Source organism: Eptesicus fuscus, chromosome 14, assembly GCF_027574615.1.
Source record: "Eptesicus fuscus isolate TK198812 chromosome 14, DD_ASM_mEF_20220401, whole genome shotgun sequence".
NCBI lineage: Eukaryota > Metazoa > Chordata > Mammalia > Chiroptera > Vespertilionidae > Eptesicus > Eptesicus fuscus.
The window spans coordinates 63,392,055-63,402,722 of record NC_072486.1 but is presented as its reverse complement, the minus strand read 5'-3'; the positions used below and the strand labels follow the sequence as shown (position 1 = coordinate 63,402,722).

Sequence of the window (10,668 nt, the reverse complement as noted above, 5' to 3'; positions counted from 1 at the left end):
TGGAGCGTGGTCAGACCTCCCGCTTCCACAGGAAAAAGCTTCTCCCCCCGCCACTCATACCCACCCCCCTCCCTGCTCCTCATTCAGCACACCTCCATGCCAGCTGCCAGCCACCACCTCCGGAGCCCACTCCTCCACCTTCACCAACCCAATTTCTTCCCTCTCAGGGCCCTAATCAAATACCGCCTCCTCCAAGACACCTCCTTGATTTCTTGGCTGGAAATAATGGTGATAACAACTAACGAGTATTGGGCATGTGCATTATCTCATTTCATCCACGTCACCGTCATAGGTGGGAATTGGGGTTCATATCATCCCCATTTTATAGCTAAGAAAACTGAGTCTCAGAGAGGTGAGTGAATTTTCCCAAGGTCCTGTACTCCACCTCAAACACAGTGCTGTCCAATCGAGGGCTCATCATTGCAGACAGGGTGATCCCTCCCGAGTCACCAAGGCATGTTATCTGACTAAATGTTCTTCAAATGATACATGTAAGTAGTTGACAACATGCAACACTATGAAATACTACCTGGGCTTCCTGGGGAGACCACCAGGAAGGCTCCTCCCTCCCCACTCCTGACTCCCACTTTCCTGTGGTTCCATGTCTCCTTCATCTCCACGCCTGGCCCACAGTGGGCCTTCAACACACACTGGCTGTCAACCATCAAATATACAGGGTGTCCAAAATATGTATACACACTTTGAATAGTTATAAAGGCAATGTTCATTAAAATACATTTCCTTTTCAGATTGTAATAGAATCAGCTGTTAAAGTGTGTATACATTTTTGGGGATACCCTGTATAGTGAGTAACTAGTATGTGTCAGGCGCCAAGCTGAATGAAGTTGTAGTTGCTGTCCTGATTTATCCCTCCCCTCCCCACTCCCTAAACCCTGCTCTTCCCAGCCATTCTCCCATTATCGGGTCACAGCCAGGCACCCCACCAGTTAGTAACACTCAAGTGAATCACAGAAAACTCGCTTCACTCTTTTCTGACGCCCATGTCTGGGCGTGTGAATTAGTTAGCATTACGTTTGGCTGCATTTACCAGAGACCCCAAATAACAGTGGCTTAACCAAGACAGAGGTCGTGTCCCTCAGGCAGTCCGAGGCCACTGTGGCATCTCAGCTCCACAACAGCCTCAGGGACCTGGCTCCTCCAGCTCCTACTCTCTGTTTGTAAGGTGAGGCTGTGGTCCTCATGACCCAACATGGCACCAGAACGCGGGCTACTGCACCCACAATTCACCCATGGGGTGGAGGGAGGGATGAGAAAGGGAGGCGCACAGCAGGAGAGCTGCCACATGTACTTCTGTTTGTACTGCATTGGCCATAATTTAGTCACACGGCCATCCTACTTGGGAGAAGCTGGCAAGTGTCGTGTTTATTCTGGGTGGCCACATCCCTACCTAAACTTGGATGTCCTATTACTTGGGAAGAAGGGAAGACTAGATATTAGACAACTAGCAGCCTCTACTAAAAAGGTTGTGTGTGTGTGTGTGTGTGTGTGTGTGTTGTGTGTGTGTGTGTGTGTGTGTGTGTGCCTGTAATGTGTGTGTTATGTGTGTGAGAATGTATTTTACACGCTGTGTGTTGGTGAGCCAGGTTCTCTCCATCACTTTGATCTCAGATGGGCCTGTTACCAAGCCTGGCCTCTCCTCTTAGGACGACTTAGCAGCAGCTTCTCAATTCCACGTTTCGAGGAACTGCAATTTATTTTCAACAGCCACTGGAGCATATGAGCAGTGGTGACAGAGAGGGCTCATAAACTGTTTTTCCATTAAGGTAGTCCAGGGTGGCCATTATGTGAGAGCAACTACAACCAGAGTTAGTCTGGTAATAAACTCTCTTGGGAAGGAGGTGTCATTAACACATAAATCCGAGGAAAGGATAGAACTCAATCTTGTGCACAAGGGGAAGACCCAGAAACCCAGGGACCCTTTTGAGATGGCCCAGGGGAGGCAACCAGCCAAGTGCTTCATTCAGGGTTGGCTACAGGTAGTGTTGCCCACACATTTCAAGCCCTGCCCAGTAATTACTCCGTTCAAAAACAGCTGGCATTTATTCTCCCCACTCCCACCCTTCATCACACACACACACACACACACACACACACACACACACACACCAACAAGGGCTTTACAGGTTCGTGTCATTTGCCCTTTGAGCCAGGTGGTGTTATCAGATCCATTTTACAGATGGGAGCCGATGCTCTAGGGAAATTAAGTATCTTTCCCAGAGACACAGCTAGTAAGGGCGGAGCCCGCAGCTAAAGCCTGGGACTGCTCGACTGCTACCGTCGCTGAGGTTTGGTGGAATCACGCTGGGGGGTTAGCGTTATTTAACTCTGTCCCACAAAGGCTTGGTGGGAATGTTTCTTCAGGTAGCAAGTATCTAACAGGAGGAGTTTTAACTTTTTTAAGAGAACAAACAATCACAAACACATCTGAGGTGCCCCCTGCCAAATGACTGAGTGTTTTTCATATTTGAAGTTGCTACGAGGGTACAATCTCATAGCTTCATCCTAGAGTGGGGAATTTGTTCCCAAGTGCCAAGGTCCCCAAGTGCCAGGCGCCCTTGGCTGGGCATTGGGGTGGTTAGTGATTTGGACTTTCCCGTGAAGACCGGAGAACCTGGGCGTGGGGTGAGAGGGGCCCAGCCTTTCTGGGGAAGGCAGCTCTGAGTGCGGATTTCGGCTGCCCCTTACCTTTGTTTGACTTTGGGCAAGTGAATGCATCCCCTCGAGCCTCACGTTTCCCTTCTGTGAAACAAATTGTAAGACACATGCCTTTGATCGGGCATTATAAATAGTATATGAACAGACTGCTGATTTCTATGACATTTCCAGGATGGGAATTACGTTAATAATGTCCCCTATGGACAGAAAATGTATTATCTGTTTGTTTGTATTTTACCAGATGAGGCAGAACCCCAAAAGCAGAGGTTAACTTTTTTGCTACCTTCAGACCTTTCAAGATAAAATGTATTTACATTTAATTATTATTTCAGGCTCCTCCACATATACTTAGCATGGATCATTGGCCACCGACTCACAAACATTTAACTTTATTACCTTTTGCCTCATTGCCTCATGTATCTCATCAAAACTTTGTGGCTTCATCGAGGATCAGCATATTGTTAACTTCAGAATTCATGGCTCCATGACGCTGAAAGTTTCAAACATTCTGGGGGGACATACTATATCTTCTCTCCTGCCTCTGTGCCTTTGCATCTGCTGCTTTCTTTGTGACTATGGCAACCACTTTCTACTCTTCCTAACCCCTGCTCAGTCTGTAATACCCCGCTCAGGCGACACCTCTTCCAGGAAGCCCCCTTTGATCCCTGATATATTGTACTTGTCTTTCTTGCAAAGCTCTTTTTTCTTGAATTGGAATGATCTGTTTACCCATTTGTCTCTCTTATCAGACTGTAAGCAACTTGAAGGTAGAGAACACCTGTGGTTCACTATTGTATCCTTGGCGCCAAGAACTGCCTGTGACATATTATCAGTCCTCCCATAAGTGCTGGTTGGATTCAGGTTCCCAGTGGGAGAGAGGGGAAGCGATAAAGCCAATGATAAATGCCATATGGCGATATCAGCGGCTGCTCTGAGAGTAATGGGAGGACAAGTGACATAATCTCTAACAACGGGGTAGTAATCGAGTACATTTCACAATACCTTTACAGCTCTTTCACATGCATTATCTAATTTGATCCTTATGAAAGCTTGGAGATAGGTATACTTCAGGGGATAAAAGACAGAGGTTTTAGCAGGTATGTGATTTGCTTAAAGTCTTACAGCTGGTAAATGGCTGGTTTTAAACCAGACCTTAAAAGCCCACTCTCTTCCTCGAAGCGCACAATGAAGTCGCATCATCACCACCGCGCGTCCATTTGCTCACGCCCTGGCTTACTGCTCCGTGGTCTGCAGCACACCTCCTCATGGTTTTATTGACCAGGCCTCACCTCTCCCTGAGGAAATGCTTTTTATTAATGCACTTCTAGATAATGAATTGTCTTTGACCCTAAGGAGATGATAGCCAGGGCTGAAAGCTAATCTCATTTTGATCCACATCTGGTACTGTGGTTGGTAACAGGGCATATGGCATTTTCAGAGACAGCAGTAACGTGTAATATGTGGCTCCTTTTGCTTTCAGGCCCAAGACACACATCTGGGAGGGAAAATGCGCTGTGGATTCCTCTGCCGATTCCTGTGGCTTTGGCCCTATTTGTTCTACACAGAAGCTGCGCCCATCCAGAAAGTCCAGGATGACACCAAAACCCTCATCAAGACGATTGTCACCAGGATCAATGACATTGCACACACGGTAGGGAGGGTCTGGGGAGACAAAATAGACGTGTGGCCAGCCCATGGGGAAACTGGGTCCTCAGAGGTTAGCCGAGGCCTGTGCAGTGACATGTGGGGGCTTCGGTGGCCTTGATTCCTCCTACTGTATGAGCAGCTGCCTCTTCTCTCCTTCTCTCATCGGTCCCCGCTTTCTTACTTTTCTTCCTCCCTGACTGGAATCCTAGTGCCTAGGACCAGGGGGAGCCATAAAGGTCCTTGGCCCCATTGGCGGGTGACGAGACCCCGCTCTGGGATCTCCATGTATCTCTAGAATGTGCTGATCAGAAAGTGTTTTTCCTAGTTGCAGCTGAGCTCTGGCCCTTAGAAGGTCTCCCCATTATTGCTAGTTCTGTGGCCAAGGCCACACTAAAGAGCAAGTCTACCCTCATTCACATACAACTTCTGGGTATTTATCAATGGCCCTTGGGTCTTTGCCTTGGGATCCATAGGCCTAGACCTTCAGCCATTTCCCACTTCTCTGTACACCTCTGTTCGCTATCTGCAAAGTCTTAAGCTAGTTCCTCAATGTCTTTAAGCCTTGGTTTCATCATCTAGATATGGGACTCATATCTAAGGAACTAGATGGTGTCATATAGTCTTTATAAGGTCTTTATGAGATTTAATTCAAGAAAGCAAGTGACCCCTCCCTACCCTCTGCAGGACCAGAACCGAGTGTGCCCTCATTAAAGGTTTGTAGTTGTAGTTTTTGTAGTCCCCAGCCTTAAACGCCTGCTTTTTGCCCTGCATGGACTTCCATATCTCCTGGTCACAGTGCACATCTGACAGTAGCCTTGGGAAGGAAGAAGTTAGGTGGCCAGAAGCAGGGACAGCTCAGAACAAGACAGAGTCTTGGACATTTTACAGAGAGAAGCCCTTAAGTTTCATTGCTTTCAAGATAGTCATCTGACAAGGCTGCACGTGATATGTCCAGAGTGTCCCTCTTGTGGGTGCAGGGAGTGCTGTGGGCAGTTGGGAAGGGGAAGCCCTCCTGGTGACCAGAGTTACGGGAGCAGAGGAGAGAGGCGGGACACTCGCTGGGGGCAGCCTAATGGGGTGAGGTCCATGGAGAATCTGACTGGAAGGGAGGAATTTACTGGGAAAGGAAGGGAATGAAGACGGCTGGGGAGGGAGCGCTTATGGAGGACCTCGGTGCCTGGGGAAGAGACTTAACTCAGTAAGAAATGGGAGTCCCGGCTGGTTCTAAAGCAGAGGCCATTCAGAGAAGGAACGGATGACCTGGGAAGCGGAGGGCAGGGTGGTTTGGGGAGGACAGGAGGACAAAAAGTCCGGGAGGTCAGTTTAGATGTTTGGCAGCCACCTGGGCACAAGAAATCAGGGCCCAGGCCAGGATGGTGCAGAAGAGGGAAAGGAAGCAACCACGGAAACGAACCTCCATACACAATGGAGAGGCCGAGGGCTTTAGAGAAGTGACTTGTCTCCTGCCTTGCTGAGCTGTCCTTCTCCCTCTTTCTCCTGCACAGCGGTCGGTCTCCTCCAAACAGAGGGTCACTGGTTTGGACTTCATTCCTGGGCTCCACCCCGTCCTGAGTCTGTCCAAGATGGACCAGACATTGGCAGTTTACCAACAGATCCTCACCAGCCTGCCTTCCGGGAATGTGCTCCAAATATCCAATGACCTGGAGAACCTCCGGGACCTGCTCCACCTGCTGGCCTCCTCCAACAGCTGCCCCTTCCCCCGGACCAGGAGTCTGAAGACCTTGGAGGGCCTGGACGATGTCCTAGAAGCTTCACTCTACTCCACCGAGGTGGTGGTCCTGAGCAGGCTGCAGGGGTCTCTGCAGGACATGCTACAGCAGCTGGACTTCAGCCCTGGGTGCTGAAGCCTGGAAGGCTTGGAGAGAGCCTGAGTGGACGTTTTTATCCAGGCCTCCAGTCCCTTTCTCTCTCACTCCTCCAAGCCAGCCTTCCAAAGGTCAGTTCTGCCGGGGCTTGGCCACCGCCAGCCGCCAGTTGTTTGGGCTGGAGGATCCCCCCGAAGCACAGGACTGACAGCGTGAGCACATGCTGCCCCAGAGTCGGGGAGGGTCTGCACATCAGCCTTGAGAAGCACCAAGTTCTTGAATAAATGAGTAAAACCCCAGCAAACAAAGACATGCAGCTCGATAGCAGGCTCAGCCAGATCCGCAGGCTCGCCGAGACAAGGCCGTTCTGGTTGCAGGCGCAGAGCAGTCACCTCTGCCGCACGTGAGGACTTGAGAGTTTCAGCCCGAGTCCCGGGGTGGACTCAAGGGCTGGCCCATCCAAGGGAGTCACTTCCATGGATGATTTCAAGGGTCCCCATCCCCCAAAACATCTGGTTGGTTACTCTGGAGATTTAATGAGAGAATGACCCAGCACAGTGTCCAGTTCACAGTAGGTGTAAGTGAACCTGCTTCCCTTCACCTCTCAGTTAGCAGCAGGCTTTAAATGTCAGCGGTCCGGGACCAGGAGCACATGGACACAAACTCACCTTCCGTGCAGATGACGGAGGCTGAGTCTTTCCCGTGTGCTAGCTTAGGTGAGGGCGGAAGGGGAGACCCAAGAAGAGGCGCAGTCAGATGTGGCTGGAGCAGCCTGAGTGGGTCACTTGGCAGCCGAGGGAAGTGGCTGACTTCTGTATCAGTCAAGACCCCATTAGCTGCCAGCAACAGAAACTCAAGGCAAACTAAATGAAATAAAAAAGAGAGGGGAAGAAAGAGAGAATGTTTTGGCCTGTGTCGCTGAGAAGTCTAGGCCATGGTCCACCTCTTACAACACTCTTTGCACTTAGCCCGAGGGGCTGGAAGGTGCTAGTGCCATGATCCGCCCAGTCCCCCGGCCTGAGGTGGGTAACAGAGACTTGGGGATGCTGTGTTTGCCCCTTGGGCGGCCGGCCACCAGGGACTGTGTGAGCTGCCTTGTTTCTGGGCAGCCACAAGCCTGGGCAGTTCCTCTGCTCCTCCCAGCCCCAGTGGCTCAGGAGGCCCGCCCACAGTGACGGGTCCCTGAGCAGAGGCCTGGAGAGTCATTCCCTTCTCTGGGAGGTGACTCCCAGGGTCAGCATGGAAGGGAATGTTTCTTAGATTGTCCTTCCAGATCCTTTTCCATCCTCAGGCATTCTCTTGCCCAGCTCACATCTGCCCAACAGCTGGCAGAGTCTGGGGACAGCACCTGGCCATGTTCAACCTCCAAAGTCAGGATGTTTGCAGAGTCTAGTGAGAAAAGCATCAAGTCAACCCAGAAGGACCTTTCAGAAGACCCCAGATGCTTGCTGCACAGCGTCATACAACCAAGAATTACAGCCCTAGCTGGTTTGGCTCAGGGGATAGCGTGTCAGCCTGCAGACTGAAGGGTCCTGGGTTCAAGTCCATCCGGTCAAGGACACAAGAGGATCGATTCTGATGCTGGCTCCATCCCCAGTGTGGGGCGTGTAGGAGGCAGCCGATCAATGATTCTTTCTCATCATTGATGTTTCTATCTCTCTCTCCCCTCTCCCTTCTTCTCTGAAATCAATAAAAATATATTTTAAAAAAAATGACACTTCATTTTTCCAAAAGGACAGAGCAATTTATTCCAGGCTTCAACCTCAGCATCTAAGTCTAGGGATGTCCGACTACACAAATCCACCAGGGTCAAGTTCACGGGTACACTGTCATCCTCAGCCCCAAGGGGTCCTTGCCATGGGGACTTACTGTCTCTGGCCTGAGGATGGGAGAATCAAGACTATAAAGAAGGTAACAGAGCCCCCATACCCAGCTCTCACTTCAACCCCAGCTCCCAGCCCAGAGGGTGCTTAGCCCTTATACCAGTTATATAACCTCTCTTACCCTCAATTGGTCACCTGTACATGGGAAGAAGAATATAACCTCCCTCATAGGTCTTCAGAAGATTCAATGACAATATGTTTGGGAAGCTGAAAGCCCAATGACTGATATACAAAAAGCACTTAATAAATCATGTTGTTATTAGTGTTAATGAGTCAGGGAAGCAACAGGAATGGGAATGCTTAGCAGACTCTGATGCCCTGGCCACCTCTGAGACCAGCTGCAGCTGTGATATGCAGGTCCCTGGCACAGCACTCCTCGTATTTCCCTACCTTGACGCCTTAGGAAGGCCTCTCAGCCCACACGGCCAGCCTGAAAGTAAGAGGGAGAGCGATAGCCTTGGAGGAGCCTCTCAACCAGTAGGGATGAGGCTCTGTGGATAAATGCGCCAGCCTCCCGCCCTCCACAGCGGCAATTCTGAGGTGCATCGTACCCAGATTGAGCCCCGGTGCCCACACCAGTCACCACATCAACGAAGCACCCTTAATTGGCTCCTCCTTCCCTGTCTCACTCTCCCCGCCCTCACTTCTGCTTCCTAGGGTCACCTCCCAAACACCTTCTGCGCCAGAGCCCTCATTTCGGGTGCTGCTCTTGGAGGAACCCAAAGTAAGACAACTGCAGAGCAAAAAGAGATGGATTTGGATGCTGAGAGAACTGTGAAGCAAGGTTCCAGCCCTCACAAGTAGCTCAGTTGGTTTGAGCATCGCCAGACACGCCAAGCTTGTGGGTTAGATCCCTGGTCAGGGCACATACAAGAATCAACCAGTGAGGTGGGAATGCAGACTGGTTCGGCCACTGTGGAGAACAGAATGGCGTTTCCTCAAAAAACTAAAAATGGAACTGCCATTTGACCCAGTGATCCCACTTCTAGGAATATATCCCAAGAAACTAGAAGCACCATTCAGAAAGGATATATGCACCCCTATGTTCGTAGAGGCACAATTCACCATAGCTAAGATTTGGAAACAGCCTAAGTGCCCATCAGCAAATGAGTGGATTAAAAAACTGTGGTACATCTACACAATGGAATACTATGCTGCTGTAAAAAGGAAGGCACTCCTATCATTTGCAACAACATGGATGGACCTGGAGAGCATTATGCTAAGTGAAATAAGCCAGTCAGAGAAAGATAAATATCACATGACCTCACTCATTTGTGGAATATAATGAACAACATAAACTGATGAACAAAAACCGATCCAGAGACAGAGAAGCATCGATCAGATGCTCAAACCTCAGAGGGAAGGTAGGGGAGGGTGGGGGTAAAGGAGAGAGATCAACCAAAGGAGTTGTATGCATGCATATCAGCCTAACCAATGGATACAGGGGGGTGAGGGCATGAGCGGGTGGGAGGGGCAATTGGGGGATAAGGGCACATATGTAATACCTTAATCAATAAAGAAAAAGAATCAACCAGCGAATTGCATAAATAAATGGAACAACGAATCAACGTTTCTCTCTCTCTCCCTCTCCCTCCTTCTTCTCTCTCTCTCTGAAATAGGTCCAGAGAGGTGCAGGGGCCACACACCAAAACCCAGAGAACCCCTGGGTCATCGTAAGTAATGTGGCCTACGGGAGGAAAGAAGACAGGGAATCCACTTCAGGAAAGCTTGACATGGGAAAGAGCAGGAAGAGAACCTACTAAAATGGAAGAATTACAAGGTTAGGAAGGAAGGAAGGAAGGAAGGAAGGAAGGAAGGAAGGAAGGAAGGAAGGAAGGAAGGAAGGAAGGAAGGGAGAGAGGGAGGGGAGGGAAGGAGAGAGGGAGGGGGGGAAAGGAGGGAAGGGAGGAAGGGAGGAAGGAAGGGGAGGGGAAGAAATGAAAGAGAAGAAATATATATAAGTTAAAGTAAACATCACCTGTCTTAGTGCGTTTGGGCTGCTATAAAGGAATACCATAGCCTGGGTGGTTTATAAACAACAGGCCTTTATTTCTCTCGGTTCTGGAGCCTGGATGTCCAAGATAAGATGCCAGCAGATTCCACGTCTGGTGAGGACTCACTTTCTGCTTCGGCAACCACATCTTCCGCGGGGTCCTACAAGGTGGAAGGGGCAGGGAGCTCTCTGGGGTCCTTTGATAAGGGCACTCATCCCATTCATGAAGGCCCTACACCCATGACCTAATCGCCGCCTGAAGGCCCCACCCCCAAATTCCATCACATTGGGTGTTAGGATTTAACATAGGAATTTGGGGGGAACACAACCTTTCAATCTACGGCATCACCTTATGATAACTGATTGGAGAGAAAAATCGGACTAAATTAAAGGAGTCTTAATTGTTGAACATTTTCCTCATGGAATGTCTTTTTACAGCAACAGGGCCTGATGTTGCAGCTCTTCCTTCCACTGAGGCCCGATCCCGCCTGTGCACGAGCTCCCAGGAAACCATCCTGCAGGCTTTCACCACCTCACCCTCGTGCCCGGGAGCCGTGAGCTCTGCGCGAGGGTCTCCTCACCCAGCGCCTGGCTGAGGGGCTGGCACAGCACAGCCCCTCTGTCCTTATTTGAGCAAAGGAAC

General features: G+C 50.0%; 1 protein-coding gene across 1 annotated transcript; it reads left to right on the top strand.

Annotated features, from left to right (window-relative positions):
* The first annotated feature begins 4,183 nt into the window (after positions 1 to 4,183).
* LEP (leptin) lies at positions 4,184 to 6,188 on the top strand. Its single transcript, XM_008154045.3, has 2 exons — positions 4,184 to 4,327; positions 5,829 to 6,188. The coding sequence occupies exons 1-2, from the start codon at positions 4,184 to 4,186 to the stop codon at positions 6,186 to 6,188; spliced, it is 504 nt and encodes a 167-aa protein (XP_008152267.1).
* The last annotated feature ends 4,480 nt before the right edge of the window (positions 6,189 to 10,668 follow it).